Here is an 18,899-nt window from a genome sequence, read left to right as displayed (position 1 = left end):
AAATCCGGATAATGGAGGTTCTACTGTATTGTGTTTTTGGTGAAATTAAGCTGAACTGAGGTTTTATTAGTTTTTTTTTTTTTTTTTTAATTTTAAAATTATTCCGAGTAATTTATAAGACAAATTTACACAATAATCTACTCGAAAAGATGACAAATTACGATAGACGTAAAAGTTTAAACTGCTTAATCAACGTATCGGAGTGTAGAAAACATTTTTGTAACTACATCCTTTAAAAATCATCCTGTTACCATGACAATAATCTGGCAGTCGGCCATATTTTCCCGCCTTCAAATTTTATATTTTTGGTAACGGTTTTTCTGTTCGTATATTTTGACGTAAATTGCCACGTCCTCAGCGCGTCACGTGACCCCAGAGGCTATCATCCTCGGGTCAGGTGACCTTGTTCCATTTTTCGCGAATTTTTGCGTGAAACTGTGTATTTTCTCTCTCCTTTTCTTTTTTTCTCTCGTCCCACCTACCGAACAAATTATTAAAAAAACCCTCAACAAACTAACTCGAAGAATTTTAAAGAAGAAAAAATATATATATATATATATTTGAATAATATCCAAGTAACCTTGATAGCCCAGCGGTATGTTGGTGATATCTTGCAGCCACATGCGTTGCCTCTCGTGGCAGGGCTCCCAAGAGCCATTTACCAACAGGACAATCGACCACACATAGCAAGGATGTCACAGGACTGCCTCCACCACATTGTCACACTTCCCTGGCCAAATTTTTGTTTACGTTTTCCTCATTTTAATTTTTCAGGACATTTCAAAACATTTAAAACTTATAATTAAGTACTAATTATTGATAATGTATTTTCAATTGCATTTTAAGATGTTATAAAAGAAAATCCATCCTTATATGCCCAATATTTCCCAGACATATCCCTAAATATTTCAAAATGTATGGGTTTTCTCCAGCTATTCTTTATCCTTTATAAACTATTTATGTTTTAAATAAAATCTTGCAACGTTAATACAAATTGTCGAAAGTTTCCTAGTGTTATGATTTTGAAATGTTAAACTAAGAAATCAGAAACAATAAAAAAAAATGGCAGAATGTCTGTTTATAAATAGCTTTAATCAATAGCTTTAATATATACGACTGGATGCTGTATTTATTCCATTATTCTATAAAGAATTAAGTATCATCATTTTATCTGATAAATTTATTTTATTGAAACATGAACTTCTTCAATTTGTAGAGCATAGTGATTTATCTGTACGATAATTCACTCTCAGTTTATAGAATAAACTATTAATCTTATAAACCTTAGTGTTAACGATCTATAACAATTCTTCTTAAAGAAAAATTGGTACAGTTGTATTCTAATAGAAGAATAGTCATATATAACAATATATATATTTGAATAATATATAATTTTGAAATATTTAAGGTGGCTCATTAAACGAATACACTCAAAGGTAGTAACGAATACACTCAAAGGTTTACTTTGAGTGTATTCGTTACTACAACTATTACTACATGAAATAACTGATTACTAAATTTGTTAAGCAATTAATACAGAAAATATAAAATATGTGCCTATTCAAAATGAAAGAAACCATGACCAAAAGAAGGTATTTTTTGCAGTAAACATCAAACATACTTCAATAACAAAACCACACCCAATAGTTTAAGGGCAGGTTGCAGACACGTGTTTTAATCTCAAGGTTAAACGACCTCTTTTAAATTACAGAATTATCCTCGATGCATTGCACGAATGTAAATTCAAGTTAAATTCAATTAAAATAAGCAATAATTGTATAATTTTTGAATTTCAAAGGGTGTTTTTCATTTTCTTTTTATGGTTCTAAAGAATTTTAAAGGTTTGGTTTGATAGGATAAGCCAACACAACACGGAGTAGTCTGCCTTCTTACAGGATTTTTTCGATTACTGGCCGCTCCTCCATCTTGTTTATAGTTTTATGGGAGGTCTGTTCCCTATATTTCAGGTCCCAATCTTCATCATCCAACTGCCTGGCCGAATTCAAAATCTGCTTGATAAAAAAGAAGAAAAAACCCTTTTCAGTGCCCACAGGGTGGAAATCGCTAAAAAAAAACTAGCAACGAGTTGCTTAACTTTCCCAGCAACACTTAAAATTTCGTGGCACCATTTGTTACGATATTTTATTAAAAACACTTATAACTTAATAACTATATTAAAAAATTCTAGTCCATTAAAAAAATAATAGCAAAACGAATTAACCAATATAGAAAGAGAAAAATAATTTATATTTTTTCAAGATTAACAAGTTCTTCAGGGCATTACCCCATGAAAGACAATTGGATATAACCAACAGTGAATAGGAGAAACGATATAAAGTTTAAAGTACTTTAATAGGTTTAAATTTCGATAGTAGACGTGATGTATTAATTTCCTTTGCTTTCGTTGCATAGCTATAGAAGTGATTGCAGCTTTCGACGACTTAACCACTAACAATAAGCTTAAAAAATCAAGAAAAATGTCTTCTAGACACCTTTATCGATCTTCTTAAAGTGTTCGACTGGAATTTTATTCATTTATCTTTTTCAAAGTTCACTTTATTATTTGTTTATCCTGTTCATTTCCGCATTTTTTTAAATAAAAAAAAACTTCAGTGATTTACCAATATAATAATTCGTCTGAACATGCATCAATTCAGTGTTTATATTTAAACACCGTATAAAAAAAATTGTCAGCTTAAAAATATAGAAAAATGCCGAAATTAAAATTGATTTTACAATTAATATTTCTATTAAACGGGTTCACCAGTGGCCAAGTCCCTCACCAACAAGATGGTCGTGTGATTTTCATGTATCAAATATTTAAATATGGGCCAACTATGCACAGAAAGAAATTTTGAATAATTATAATTAAGGGTTGTACATATATTATACCACCATTAATCCTGGAGGAGGGAAACTATAAACTAATGGCAGGAGGAGAGGGGTGGTTACTTGAAGACGGTATCATCACTACCCCACAGTTTAATTTTTGTATATGTCATATTTTCAATAATTTAATAAAGAACTACAAAATCTTGAACCTGGCATCAAAAGAAACACAAGGAAAGTGCCATACTTTGAAAGAAAGTACCATGACAGTCTGCTTGAAGCATGCAGAAGATTCTCTGCACAAAACTGATTCTATCGAATCTTTTATAGAGCCAGAATAACACAAATGGAAGAATTGGAATATCTTTTTGGGTCCTCTTAATATTGAGTTTTTGTCACAAGATGACAATGCGAGCATGCAATAGGAATAACAACTTCCTTAATGATGCATATTGCCCATTTACTCAGTCAGCACTTAAGAACTTGCAGATACTATTAATTATTAAATTAATACAATAAACTATTACAGAGTAGGGAAGATTGGGGTTGGTTGTTATTTGCATAAACAAGTGAAAAAGTTACAAAACACTATTAAAAATTATAGAAGAGCGCAGCAATGTCCATCCCTTTCCTGCATACCTTACTTATTATGGGATCTTTCAACTGATTTATTTTTAAAAAATATCAATATTTTTACTTCCCGGCTATTAAAGATAACAAAGGAAAAGTGTTGCAAACTGTCAAATTTTGACTTTTTGTATTTTTTGACGTCCCATGATCCAAAAAACATATTTTTTTAAAAAATATGTTTTTTGGATCATGGGACGTCAAAAAATACAAAAAGTCAAAATATTTTTTTAAAAAATAACAAAGTACTGTATACGTATATACGTGCGTTGACCTGTATTTTACTTTATATCTAGGAACCACTTCAACCAAAAATTTTGAAATTTGGCAGGAATACCTTTTTATGTGAGACATTGATGCTATTACAATTTGCAGGGGAAAGATAAAAGGAGGTTAGAGGGTCATATCATATTCAGACTTAATAAAAGTTGTATTCGTTATTGACATTTAAAATGTTTATAAAAATCTCAGCTCTATCTCCAAAATAATCTGCTTTTTTAAAATAATTAATAATATAATTCTTTTAATCTCATAATAAATAGTGCCACAAATAATTCTTCCTCGAATCTTGCAACTCAAATTTCATCTACTTCTGAAACTTTGAAGACATTCCTAAGTGAAATGAACTATACTAGACTTATATATTGTATATTATATTATTATATTGTATTCTTTTCATCCTATGGGCTCTAAGAAGGCTTTCCTATCAAGCTCATCGTGGGTTATGGTACTGCTCATCACTATATAGCAGTAACCTGGTTGAAAATCAATACTGCCTTAACCACTCGGTCATCCTATGGCCTGAACTATGGTGGTTTATAATATAAATTGCTTCTTCTTTGGATAACTACGTTAATTTTTCTATTAGCTATTAATATGCCTCATAACGACCACAAATGACTAAGAATAAAACAGTCACCTTAAAGTCATTTGTGGTCGTTATAATAAGTTTGGTTTTGAGGCATATTAATTAATTAACACCTAAATAGGGGCCAATTTTCCATAAAAAGTCCATTCGGGAGGCACCACCTTGGCAGATCGTCCAATTGTTGTGTTTCCCAATCCACCATTTCAATTTATTCTTTTTCATACAAATCGATACTTTAACTACAAAATAACAAGGTTTTAACTTACATAATACAAGGTTTTATTGCTTCCTTATGGAAATATTGCTGTCCCATAAGGAGACATATACATAAAGTCTTTCTGTATGTATTTATCCAATTTAATACTCATCCACTTTATACAGGGTGGCTCAAAAGTATAGCAACCGCTTTTTTGGCAACAATTCAGTAATTTCTGAGTATCAGGGTCGTATTTTTTTAATCAAACGATCTTTATAGAGTTTGTAAGTCATGGAGTATTTAAATAAAACTATAATTTAATTTTAACAATGGTTAACTGACTTTTGGCCTTCTCTATATTTTTGAATAATTTATAAATAGTGGCCACTTATTCTCATAAAATTAATAAATATGAAATAATATACGTACCAACTTGAATTCAAAATAAAATTCATTATTCTTCATTCTTGTGTAAAATCTTTTCCACAATCCAAATGCTTTGTTTATTTTGTTTTTCATTCTTTCCATCCTAAGGGCACAAATAATGCTTTTCTTCCATACCCATTCTGTTTAGAGGCCGAGCGGATAAGGTAATAAGTCCACCGCTCTGAGGAACTCGGGATCGAAAAAGTCCTCGGATTTTTCGATCCTGGGTTCCTTAGAGCGGTGGTTCCCTTCCTCGCCATCCGACCGCCCCATTTTGGGCCTGGCCGAATCCATAATTGGCTTGCTATAAAGGTCTTCTTAATGCCCACAGGAAGGAGAGTTTAAAAAAATCTATCAATACTTTGTTTTCATTCCAGAGGGCTTAGCCGAATTCACACTGGAGGCTACTGAAGAAGGATGCGGCTCGGAATTTCCAGGATAGAGCACCTGTAAAAAATTCCTGAGAATTTTGACCGTTTGGATTCGATCCTGGGTCTCCCAAAACCATGCGGCCACCATGTTATCATCTCTAATTTAATTATATATCAATAATATCTCATCCCGAATGTCTGAAACATATCATTTTTAATATTTTACTATTGAAATTCGTGAAAATCGCTTTAAAAATTAAAGCTGTTAAGAATTTTCTTGATTAATTGCATCATATTCTAGATCAATTCATCATCCAGAATATCGAGATATCGATATTCTGAATGACGAATTGTTTTANTTGCTGAAGATTTATCGCAACAAATATCCCATTAAATTTTGTTAGAAATTATTGTAGAATAATTTAAATTTTCTTTATCGTTAATTATAATTATTTATTTTTAGGAAATGTAATTTATGCATGTATTCTGTGATTTTATATAATATAGTTATCAAATAATAATAAATAAATGTATATACCTGATTAAATTTATTATTAATTACGTAAAATAAGTAATTCACTTTTAGTTATAGTTAGTTAGAGTGTTTTTTGTAGCACTCAGTTATAAGGGTTATAAGGGCTGTATATATCTAACGCAGTAATTATGAAATTTACATACAATAGTATAAGGGGTACTTGAGAAACAACCAATGGGCTAATGGGGTACATCAACAAAAAAGTTGAGAACTACTGGCTTACAAATTAAATAATTTCGGGGCTATGACTGTGAATTTGTTGATTTTGTTGTATGATAACGCGAGGAAATAAATGGAATGATGAAATATCAAGAAAGAAGTAATCTGTAAAAACTACAAGAAAATTTTATTTAAGAACAAACAGATTCGCATCGATCGTTTTGACAAATCGGAATTCTTTATTTTGTGAAATACACTCATTGCCATAAAGATTAGCGCACCAAGGAGTTGTCGTATTGTTGCAAAACTTGGCACGCAGATACGTCTGAAGCAGATATGGAAACAATTAGAGATATAGCGTGATGGTTCATTGCGTAATGCCAGCAGAAGGCGTTAAACTGACCCTTTGGCTTATAAAAAAGCACTCAAAGGCATCTTGTCTGTTGCAGAGAGAACTGTATCACTAGAGATGCCTTTACGTCTCAATCTAAGGCCATATGAACGACTAACCGAGTTTGAGAGGGGAAGTATCATCGGGTTGAGAGAAGCCAGATGCCATCCGAATACAGGTGGCGCCAACATTACGGATCCCTCTGTCTGTCCGTACCATTTCGAGGCGTTCGGGTGAGGAACATTTGGTATTGCAGCAGCCATGCGTGTGCTGCCATTGACACCAACCACCGTTGCCTCCGTTAAGCCTGGTACTCACATGAGGAAATTACTCTACAATTGAAACGTGCCATCTGATAGCCATAAATATAAACAAGCTACTATAGTAGGTAGGCCACGTGCCAGTAGTCGAAAATGGCGTCTACCGGGATTGCTTTGTTATATCAATTAAACTTTTTAAGTTTGCCTTTGATCTTATCGCAAATAAAAAAAAAACCTCAAAAACGAATAATTTGGATAGGAAAAACATTCTAAATCTTCGATAGTTAGGAATATCGAATACTTTCGTCGCCGAATTACGCTTACTCCATTCCCAATACTTTACGCGGTAAGTAAGTCTATTTGACATTAATATTTAAATCGGATAGTAATATAGAGTATAAATGAAATATATTAGCGTATTAGTGTACAAATAAAGCTTTTTGGCTTGCCGACCGCCATAGTTCAAATGCTATCGTCCCACGTGATCTTTATGACGACATTGCTAAACGGTCTTCCTATTGGTGTAATTTTTACCGTGCCGCTTTCCATCGTGGCAAAAGTTGAAAATTTTCAACTTTTGCCGCGACGTCGACCATCGAAGGCGACGGCAAAAGTGACGTCATTTTACCGTTCCGTCGTCCGTTGCCGCACGTGGGTACCAGGCTTTAGGGTGCGACTATGCAGACGCGAGCGAGCGAATTTTCCGAGCGAGCGAGAATATGTGGCGAGAAGAGGCGAGACGCGATAAATATCAAAACCTGTCAGATATGTGCGAGAACCAGAAATTCGCTCCCGCTAGCGTTATTTCTCGCTTCTCGTTTGTGCATGGTTTTCCTTTGCGAAAACTAAATCGCTCGCAACCTCTCGCTCGCTCTAAATTCGCGTCTGCATAGTCGCACCCTTAGAGTGGTGTCGCTCCCGACGAGATTGGATCGCAACGGAATGGAACTGGGTCTACAGCGACGAATCCAGATTCAGTTTGCGTACTGATGGCAGCAGTGTTCGTGTGTGTGGAGGTCTCGTGGTGAATGCTGGTACACGATAACTGGACGAAATAAAGAAATTGTATTTTTTCTATTGTTCGTCTCTTATTTTGTCGTCCAGATGTCCGACGCTCGGTTATCGGTAGCCCAGTTGACGGTGTTCCTGGTGAAAGCCTTAATCCTGCCTACACTTTGGAACCGCACACTGCCCCACAACTGGTGAGGTGGTCTGGGGTGCCATCAAATAAGACAGCCTCTAGCAGATATAACTAGAATAAACTATTAATTAATCTTATAAATCTTAGTGTTAACGATCTATAACAATTCTTCTTGAAGAAAAATTGGTACAGTTACATTCTGATAGAAGAATAGTCATATATACCAATATATATATATATATTTGAATAATATCCAAGTAACCTTGATAGCCCAGCGGTATGTTGGTGATATCTTGCAGCCACATGCGTTGCCTCTCGTGGCAGGGCTCCCAAGAGCCATTTACCAACAGGACAATCGACCACACATAGCAAGGATGTCACAGGACTGCCTCCACCACATTGTCACACTTCCCTGGCCAAATTTTTGTTTACGTTTTCCTCATTTTAATTTTTCAGGACATTTCAAAACATTTAAAACTTATAATTAAGTACTAATTATTGATAATGTATTTTCAATTGCATTTTAAGATGTTATAAAAGAAAATCCATCCTTATATGCCCAATATTTCCCAGACATATCCCTAAATATTTCAAAATGTATGGGTTTTCTCCAGCTATTCTTTATCCTTTATAAACTATTTATGTTTTAAATAAAATCTTGCAACGTTAATACAAATTGTCGAAAGTTTCCTAGTGTTATGATTTTGAAATGTTAAACTAAGAAATCAGAAACAATAAAAAAAAATGGCAGAATGTCTGTTTATAAATAGCTTTAATCAATAGCTTTAATATATACGACTGGATGCTGTATTTATTCCATTATTCTATAAAGAATTAAGTATCATCATTTTATCTGATAAATTTATTTTATTGAAACATGAACTTCTTCAATTTGTAGAGCATAGTGATTTATCTGTACGATAATTCACTCTCAGTTTATAGAATAAACTATTAATCTTATAAACCTTAGTGTTAACGATCTATAACAATTCTTCTTAAAGAAAAATTGGTACAGTTGTATTCTAATAGAAGAATAGTCATATATAACAATATATATATTTGAATAATATATAATTTTGAAATATTTAAGGTGGCTCATTAAACGAATACACTCAAAGGTAGTAACGAATACACTCAAAGGTTTACTTTGAGTGTATTCGTTACTACAACTATTACTACATGAAATAACTGATTACTAAATTTGTTAAGCAATTAATACAGAAAATATAAAATATGTGCCTATTCAAAATGAAAGAAACCATGACCAAAAGAAGGTATTTTTTGCAGTAAACATCAAACATACTTCAATAACAAAACCACACCCAATAGTTTAAGGGCAGGTTGCAGACACGTGTTTTAATCTCAAGGTTAAACGACCTCTTTTAAATTACAGAATTATCCTCGATGCATTGCACGAATGTAAATTCAAGTTAAATTCAATTAAAATAAGCAATAATTGTATAATTTTTGAATTTCAAAGGGTGTTTTTCATTTTCTTTTTATGGTTCTAAAGAATTTTAAAGGTTTGGTTTGATAGGATAAGCCAACACAACACGGAGTAGTCTGCCTTCTTACAGGATTTTTTCGATTACTGGCCGCTCCTCCATCTTGTTTATAGTTTTATGGGAGGTCTGTTCCCTATATTTCAGGTCCCAATCTTCATCATCCAACTGCCTGGCCGAATTCAAAATCTGCTTGATAAAAAAGAAGAAAAAACCCTTTTCAGTGCCCACAGGGTGGAAATCGCTAAAAAAAAACTAGCAACGAGTTGCTTAACTTTCCCAGCAACACTTAAAATTTCGTGGCACCATTTGTTACGATATTTTATTAAAAACACTTATAACTTAATAACTATATTAAAAAATTCTAGTCCATTAAAAAAATAATAGCAAAACGAATTAACCAATATAGAAAGAGAAAAATAATTTATATTTTTTCAAGATTAACAAGTTCTTCAGGGCATTACCCCATGAAAGACAATTGGATATAACCAACAGTGAATAGGAGAAACGATATAAAGTTTAAAGTACTTTAATAGGTTTAAATTTCGATAGTAGACGTGATGTATTAATTTCCTTTGCTTTCGTTGCATAGCTATAGAAGTGATTGCAGCTTTCGACGACTTAACCACTAACAATAAGCTTAAAAAATCAAGAAAAATGTCTTCTAGACACCTTTATCGATCTTCTTAAAGTGTTCGACTGGAATTTTATTCATTTATCTTTTTCAAAGTTCACTTTATTATTTGTTTATCCTGTTCATTTCCGCATTTTTTTAAATAAAAAAAAACTTCAGTGATTTACCAATATAATAATTCGTCTGAACATGCATCAATTCAGTGTTTATATTTAAACACCGTATAAAAAAAATTGTCAGCTTAAAAATATAGAAAAATGCCGAAATTAAAATTGATTTTACAATTAATATTTCTATTAAACGGGTTCACCAGTGGCCAAGTCCCTCACCAACAAGATGGTCGTGTGATTTTCATGTATCAAATATTTAAATATGGGCCAACTATGCACAGAAAGAAATTTTGAATAATTATAATTAAGGGTTGTACATATATTATACCACCATTAATCCTGGAGGAGGGAAACTATAAACTAATGGCAGGAGGAGAGGGGTGGTTACTTGAAGACGGTATCATCACTACCCCACAGTTTAATTTTTGTATATGTCATATTTTCAATAATTTAATAAAGAACTACAAAATCTTGAACCTGGCATCAAAAGAAACACAAGGAAAGTGCCATACTTTGAAAGAAAGTACCATGACAGTCTGCTTGAAGCATGCAGAAGATTCTCTGCACAAAACTGATTCTATCGAATCTTTTATAGAGCCAGAATAACACAAATGGAAGAATTGGAATATCTTTTTGGGTCCTCTTAATATTGAGTTTTTGTCACAAGATGACAATGCGAGCATGCAATAGGAATAACAACTTCCTTAATGATGCATATTGCCCATTTACTCAGTCAGCACTTAAGAACTTGCAGATACTATTAATTATTAAATTAATACAATAAACTATTACAGAGTAGGGAAGATTGGGGTTGGTTGTTATTTGCATAAACAAGTGAAAAAGTTACAAAACACTATTAAAAATTATAGAAGAGCGCAGCAATGTCCATCCCTTTCCTGCATACCTTACTTATTATGGGATCTTTCAACTGATTTATTTTTAAAAAATATCAATATTTTTACTTCCCGGCTATTAAAGATAACAAAGGAAAAGTGTTGCAAACTGTCAAATTTTGACTTTTTGTATTTTTTGACGTCCCATGATCCAAAAAACATATTTTTTTAAAAAATATGTTTTTTGGATCATGGGACGTCAAAAAATACAAAAAGTCAAAATTTGACAGTTTGCAACACTTTTCCTTTGTTATCTTTAATAGCCGGGAAGTAAAAATATTGATATTTTTTAAAAATAAATCAGTTGAAAGATCCCATAATAAGTAAGGTATGCAGGAAAGGGATGGACATTGCTGCGCTCTTCTATAATTTTTAATAGTGTTTTGTAACTTTTTCACTTGTTTATGCAAATAACAACCAACCCCAATCTTCCCTACTCTGTAATAGTTTATTGTATTAATTTAATAATTAATAGTATCTGCAAGTTCTTAAGTGCTGACTGAGTAAATGGGCAATATGCATCATTAAGGAAGTTGTTATTCCTATTGCATGCTCGCATTGTCATCTTGTGACAAAAACTCAATATTAAGAGGACCCAAAAAGATATTCCAATTCTTCCATTTGTGTTATTCTGGCTCTATAAAAGATTCGATAGAATCAGTTTTGTGCAGAGAATCTTCTGCATGCTTCAAGCAGACTGTCATGGTACTTTCTTTCAAAGTATGGCACTTTCCTTGTGTTTCTTTTGATGCCAGGTTCAAGATTTTGTAGTTCTTTATTAAATTATTGAAAATATGACATATACAAAAATTAAACTGTGGGGTAGTGATGATACCGTCTTCAAGTAACCACCCCTCTCCTCCTGCCATTAGTTTATAGTTTCCCTCCTCCAGGATTAATGGTGGTATAATATATGTACAACCCTTAATTATAATTATTCAAAATTTCTTTCTGTGCATAGTTGGCCCATATTTAAATATTTGATACATGAAAATCACACGACCATCTTGTTGGTGAGGGACTTGGCCACTGGTGAACCCGTTTAATAGAAATATTAATTGTAAAATCAATTTTAATTTCGGCATTTTTCTATATTTTTAAGCTGACAATTTTTTTTATACGGTGTTTAAATATAAACACTGAATTGATGCATGTTCAGACGAATTATTATATTGGTAAATCACTGAAGTTTTTTTTTATTTAAAAAAATGCGGAAATGAACAGGATAAACAAATAATAAAGTGAACTTTGAAAAAGATAAATGAATAAAATTCCAGTCGAACACTTTAAGAAGATCGATAAAGGTGTCTAGAAGACATTTTTCTTGATTTTTTAAGCTTATTGTTAGTGGTTAAGTCGTCGAAAGCTGCAATCACTTCTATAGCTATGCAACGAAAGCAAAGGAAATTAATACATCACGTCTACTATCGAAATTTAAACCTATTAAAGTACTTTAAACTTTATATCGTTTCTCCTATTCACTGTTGGTTATATCCAATTGTCTTTCATGGGGTAATGCCCTGAAGAACTTGTTAATCTTGAAAAAATATAAATTATTTTTCTCTTTCTATATTGGTTAATTCGTTTTGCTATTATTTTTTTAATGGACTAGAATTTTTTAATATAGTTATTAAGTTATAAGTGTTTTTAATAAAATATCGTAACAAATGGTGCCACGAAATTTTAAGTGTTGCTGGGAAAGTTAAGCAACTCGTTGCTAGTTTTTTTTTAGCGATTTCCACCCTGTGGGCACTGAAAAGGGTTTTTTCTTCTTTTTTATCAAGCAGATTTTGAATTCGGCCAGGCAGTTGGATGATGAAGATTGGGACCTGAAATATAGGGAACAGACCTCCCATAAAACTATAAACAAGATGGAGGAGCGGCCAGTAATCGAAAAAATCCTGTAAGAAGGCAGACTACTCCGTGTTGTGTTGGCTTATCCTATCAAACCAAACCTTTAAAATTCTTTAGAACCATAAAAAGAAAATGAAAAACACCCTTTGAAATTCAAAAATTATACAATTATTGCTTATTTTAATTGAATTTAACTTGAATTTACATTCGTGCAATGCATCGAGGATAATTCTGTAATTTAAAAGAGGTCGTTTANAATGTCTGTCGTATCCAACTACATAGTGCTGTTTTTATTGTGTTTAAAGTCACTTAGATTTTACAAATAGGTGAGCCGTTCACAGCCCGGCACACGCATTTGTAAAATCTAAGTGACTCATACAACATGGAATTCATATAAAACGGAATAATCAACAGTGTTATAGGGGGGTCGACTGTAGTAATTAATTTCTTTTTATTTATTTATTTATTTCATATTTGCAGACTAAAAATTTACAGGTCACAAGGTGTCAATTAACTACTATGGCCCACGGAAAAAACGTAAAATTTATTCTGGCCCATGTTATAAAAAAGGTTGCCCACCCTTGTTCTAGATCAATTCATCATCCAGAATATCGAGATATCGATATTCTGAATGACGAATTGTTTTATCCTGTTCAAGTTAAAATAACTTTAACATATTTTAATAAATTAAATGCTCTTCGAAAGAATTGTTAAATAACTGTGCTTCAAGTTTTAAATATAAAAATATATTGCTTACAATAAAAAGTAATAATTTAATATTTCAATTTTCCGCTCCACTTTTTCTCTATAAAAATTTTTGAAATATCACTTTTTATTTAAAAAAAATTTTTTTGGCTTCTCTTCCTTAACGAGAAAAATATCAAAGTATCATCCACAGGGTGGAAAGTAAAGAAAAATGTATTATACCAATCTCAAGGATACATTCTCCTCTTGTGCTTATTCTATTCTACAATTTACCCATAGGAAATGTGTAAAATATCAAAAAATTATATGCAAATTAGCATAAATATTCCTCCAAAAATAGCATTTTTACGCATTAAATACCGTATTTAATCGAAAATGTTATATGGGTGCCACAATGAAGATTACAGTTTGATCTTAACCGTGGCACCTATGTAATGCTTTCAAACGAATATTAAAATGAGTAAATTTATAGTTCAAGAAGCAAATTTTGTTTCTAACAACTTCATTGTCTTAGTATAGCTTTATAGAGAAATAAACAACAGAGAAAAAAAAACATAAACGAAGAACATCGACCCCTCAACCTATGTGAAAGTTCAATATTGCAAACACGAGAAATTATAGTAATTTTCGTATTTTCTTTCGAAATTTCAGATTACGATGGTTCTATTTTGTTATTCGACATCATTTTTTTTCTATTGGTGTTGTTGACAACAAAATCTTGATAAACTTTCTCTCGTTGAAAAATATGCGAATATGTCAAGGTCAAAGAAAGACATCGATCGTTGAAGATACAATCAGAGCAGAGCGGATGAGGAATGTTATAAAAAAAAATGTCCGATCATAGTTCATGTTATTTTCACCACAGACTTTTCGAATTTTAAATAAATTTATTAATTTTGATTATTTTCTGTCATTATAAAGAATGGCTTAAAAGATGAAGCAATTGATAGATTTGAAAGTTATGTATATATGAAGTGTCATAATTTTGATTAATTTATAGATTTTGAGAAGTACAAATCCAATTTGTATTAATTTTATCTACCCGTGCCCTTTAATTTTAGAAGGATTGTAAGATTGAAGGGATGAGGAAACGGAACGTACATGGACAATTTGTCGAGGGGTGCCTCCCAGGAAGATTTTCTATGAAAAATTAGCCCTTATTTAGGTGTTAGACACGCAGAAAAACCTCGAGAATTCCATGTGATCTTTGGTCAGGTGCGAACCTGCAACCAACTACCACTGTTCGGTGGTTTTACACACTCGAACACTGATTTTAAAAGGATAGAAGAGCAAACATTCTATTGCATCCAAAATTTTAAAAATGGCTACCAAAAAATTCATCTGTATAATGAACCCACTAATTTCTAATGATTTATCTGAAATAAAAACTATTTTCGTCCGTCACTACTTAGTAACTCATTGCATCAATTTACATGTAACCACCCATCACGAGTGTGTGATTTAAAGCTTGATTTAATCAATTTGCAGGACACTACACACACAATATGTTTGAATACTGCATTATTTCCATAATGTATGTTAATACAAGAATGTGTAACCATATCAAATTGCGTATAGTCTTTGTAAATAATGCAAAACATCACATAGTGTGACAGCAGCTTAACATATTTTGCATTGCATCATCTCAATTATTCATTCAATACGTAATTTTTGTAGTGTAATGAATATTTAAGCCATTTTCTTTAATTTTCCTATATAGAAATCAAACCTTTACACCTATATAGAAATCAAACCTTGCTCACCAGTGGCCGAATGGACAACACCATTGAATCCAATGGACGTGGGTTCGCACCTCACTAAACGTGCTGGCCATGTGAAGTTTTTCCGGGTTTTTACGTGTCTAACACCTAAATATGGACAATTTCCCATAGATGATCTCCCATTAGGCAGATTACCTACGTCTTGCATTGACGTAGACCATTAAACCAAACCTTTAAAATTCAAAAATACTCAAAAAAATAGACCAATTATTGCTTACTATAATTGAGTTTTAACTTGAACTTCATAATAATTTGGGCCAGAATAATAAATTATTTTGGAAATAGGTTTCAGACCTACTTTTACGACCTTGCGCAGAGGTCAGAGAATAAAGAAACGAAAATCGGGTCACACACAGCTTGTTACACAGTAACTTTCGCCCGAGTCGGTTTATAGTCTACTCTAAAAAGGTAAGTTATGAATATCTCATGAATATTTACATATTTATTCATGAATAATTTCATATTATTATTATTATTTAAGAGCCGAAATTTCAGTATAACTTATCTCTAACTTTCTTAAAGCATTATATATTTATGTAATTACTTTTGACTAATTATAAACGTGCACATTTCCTGCGCGTTATACACGAATTTTAAACTTATTAGAGTGCAATTTTGCTACCAATTTACGTTTATATCTATATAACCACATGTATAATGCAATCATTTTTGTACTTGACCTTTACAGGTTTTTTTTTACAAGAGTGGCCTGATTTTTTGATTAGTGAACAAGTGTTGAAGATTCAAAATTTTGTTTCTTGAACATACACACTGTTTTTAAGCAAATAACAATGCTAGTCTAAGAGATAAACTGATATATAAAGCCTTGTACCAGTTAAAATTTGCATGAAATGTGCATAAGAGCATGTTTTAAAGGGAACTTTTCATTTAAAAATCTTTTTGAACATTGTAGAGGAGTTCAACTGATGCTCAAGAGGAACATCAGATGAACTGGCTACTTAATAAGTAGCCAGTTCATCTAGATACTTATTCACAAGAAAATGCTTAAAATCTCTCAAATTTATAAAGATTTGTTATTTTTAAACATTGTCTAGACAGCTAACTGATTAAATAGAGAAAAAAATAATTTAATTATTCTTTTTAATCACTTAAGTTAAAAAAACATTTTAAATGGAATGAAAAATCTGTCCAAATATTTGATAACCTTGTAAACAGACCCATGTAATGATACCCAACAGTAGGACTGGATAACCCCATGATGGGCTTTCTACAGAGGTCATTCAATAAGGAATAGGCCACCTATATCTAAGTAAGACTACTCACAAAAATTTAGAAGAATCTGGAATGCCAGATCCTTACAAATTTAACCATCTTGACTATCTCATGGATGATAAGTTTGAAGAAATGAGCATAGAATTTGATGAAAATAAGATTGAAAGATAGCTCATTCATCATTTAAGACTGTTGCATTCAAGTCTACACCAGTCAAAAATTAGGCTCAATTGCATGCCCATCAAACAATAAAGGATAGTAGATTCACTGCTTCTCCAATTAATTAAGAGGAAATTGATGATATAACATCTCTAAAAATGATCCAAATGTTATTTCAAAGGGGACTGAATAAGATCCAAAATTTAATGGAATAAGTGCTGAAGAAAATTCCAGTACCTAAAGAGATACATATCACTCATTATGTAAATTAATGTCTGAGCACTTTGAGACAGGATGTATCAGGAACTGGTAACATATTTCTGTATTATTTTATTTGAGTGTCAGGCCATTACATAACAATAATTGCCAATATAATATGTATTCAGAAAACAATTATTTAACATCGTGTTTACTTTAATCGAAACTTTCTGCCGACTAGTAGTAGGTTGACACCAGTCTGTTGCATGATACATTATCTAAATCATCTTAGTTTCATTAAATAGTCACAATTCAAGATCTTCACAGACAACATTTATTATAATTTCACAAGCTGAAGAGGCCAAGATATTTGCCCACCGAAGGACTTATGTTTGAGTCTGGAATCTATCCTCAGGAATTTTTCAGGAGTGATTTAGTCTAGATTTGCTAGATGCCGTTTTTTCTGAACATGAAAAAAAGATTCTCTTAAGTGCTTTTTCAGAATCATTACTTAAATTTTAATATTAAAGTAGAGTGAAAAAACAATTTTATTCAAATTTTGATGATACAGAACTTAAATTTTTAGATTTATTTCATAACATTTGAAAATGTAATTACTAAATAAATATATTTATATTTTTCTAGCGATGTCTTGGCATAAACCAGAAATTGTCGACATAAATGAAATTAACATAGAAGCGCAGCAATCCCCTATAAAAGTCAACATCATCATTGAATATGTAGATGAAGAGAATAATGAAGAAGAAAGAATGGAAGTGGAAGAATGTGTTTGTAAGTTGTCATCATCAAATGTCTTTTTAAACCATATAATTCAGAAAAATGATTTGAAAATTATCATTTGTAGATGAAAAATCCGATTTTGTGAATACAGTTATGGTATGTACTGTATACATACAATGAAAACTTCTAAATAATAATATATAAATGAATTCAAAATTTAATTATTTAATATTTTTATATAGAAAACAGCTCATATAAGGAAGAAGGAGTTTTTGAAACTATTAGATGAATATTCTGAACTTGTGAAAGAAATTCAGAGAGCAGAAAGGAAATTAATGAATGAAAAATTTTCATTTTAATATTATTTTTTGTACATCATTTAATCAATTTTATACTTTTTAAATATTTGTAAAGTTTGTGATATGTATACAACTTCTGGAATAAATGCTGCAAGCCCACACTTTACAAATGATATAAATTTTCTATTATGATTATACAAAATGTTATATTATGTTGGTGGCTACCTTTATATACAATTTTACAAGGTCTTTCAAAATGGATGCTACCATTTTAAATCACTGTAATTATGTTAATTATTATTTGAGAAGTATGCAACATACATTGATAGATTAACTGTTCAAGTTTCATTTGCCATCTGCATTCAAATGCCTTGTCATCTATTACCTTTAGGAAGCACCATAAATGAAAATGGTGACTTGTGGAGTCACCATTTACATTCTGCAGTTTGCAAAGTCAGAATCGCTCATTGTTGTGCAACACGAGTAATCTATCGGAGCTGTAGAATTGTGGCTGCTGTGGAAGGAGTAACAACAGATATGCTGTAAAAAGCATAAAGAATTTGAATATTGATCAGATGTGCTGTTTGACATGAGATGCACGTATTGAGAAATTATAATGGACAAATGTGAAACTTGGACAGTTTTCCAATATTTTAATGTATGTTACAAGCTTCTTGGATAATAACTAACATAATTTAAAAAGGCAGTATTGTTTTTTGAAAGACCCTGTACAGTTAAAACTGTATTTCCAAGGATGTAAGATTCATTTATAACACTGAGCTTATGAAAAATAGGACAGTTTGCTTAATGATAGTTTTTCAGAAACCAGTTAGGATATAATGACTCTATTGTATAAGCTAATGATGTTGCTGATTATTAAGGAAGTGTAATGAAAATTTGCTATCTGTTAATTACTTTTATCTCTGTACATGGTGTAATATCTACAGACTAATTTGAGAAATTTATGTCATATTTGTCTCCAATTTT

At 31.8% G+C, this 18,899-nt stretch overlaps 1 protein-coding gene across 2 annotated transcripts in view; it reads left to right on the top strand.

The window, feature by feature from the left end:
- The window catches only part of LOC111640899, a 26,038-nt gene extending 7,139 nt beyond the window's left edge, over positions 1-18,899 (top strand). The window contains exons 1-4 of one of the 2 annotated variants that reach the window (XM_023386990.1): positions 15,297-15,690; positions 17,518-17,664; positions 17,738-17,769; positions 17,856-18,899. In XM_023386990.1, coding sequence (XP_023242758.1) covers positions 17,520-17,664; positions 17,738-17,769; positions 17,856-17,972 — 294 coding nt within the window. In that variant the 5' untranslated portion in view covers positions 15,297-15,690; positions 17,518-17,519 and the 3' untranslated portion in view covers positions 17,973-18,899. Of the gene's footprint in view, positions 1-15,296; positions 15,691-17,517; positions 17,665-17,737; positions 17,770-17,855 lie in introns of those variants that run through there. The other variant, XM_023386989.1, reaches the window with a different exon arrangement.

This window comes from Centruroides sculpturatus, unplaced genomic scaffold (genome assembly GCF_000671375.1).
Source record: "Centruroides sculpturatus isolate CEXI.00-Female unplaced genomic scaffold, Cexi_2.0 scaffold1467, whole genome shotgun sequence".
In the NCBI taxonomy this organism is placed as follows: Eukaryota; Metazoa; Arthropoda; class Arachnida; order Scorpiones; family Buthidae; genus Centruroides; species Centruroides sculpturatus.
The sequence above is the reverse complement of the archived record's forward strand: the minus strand, read 5'-3'. Positions and strand labels throughout refer to the sequence as shown.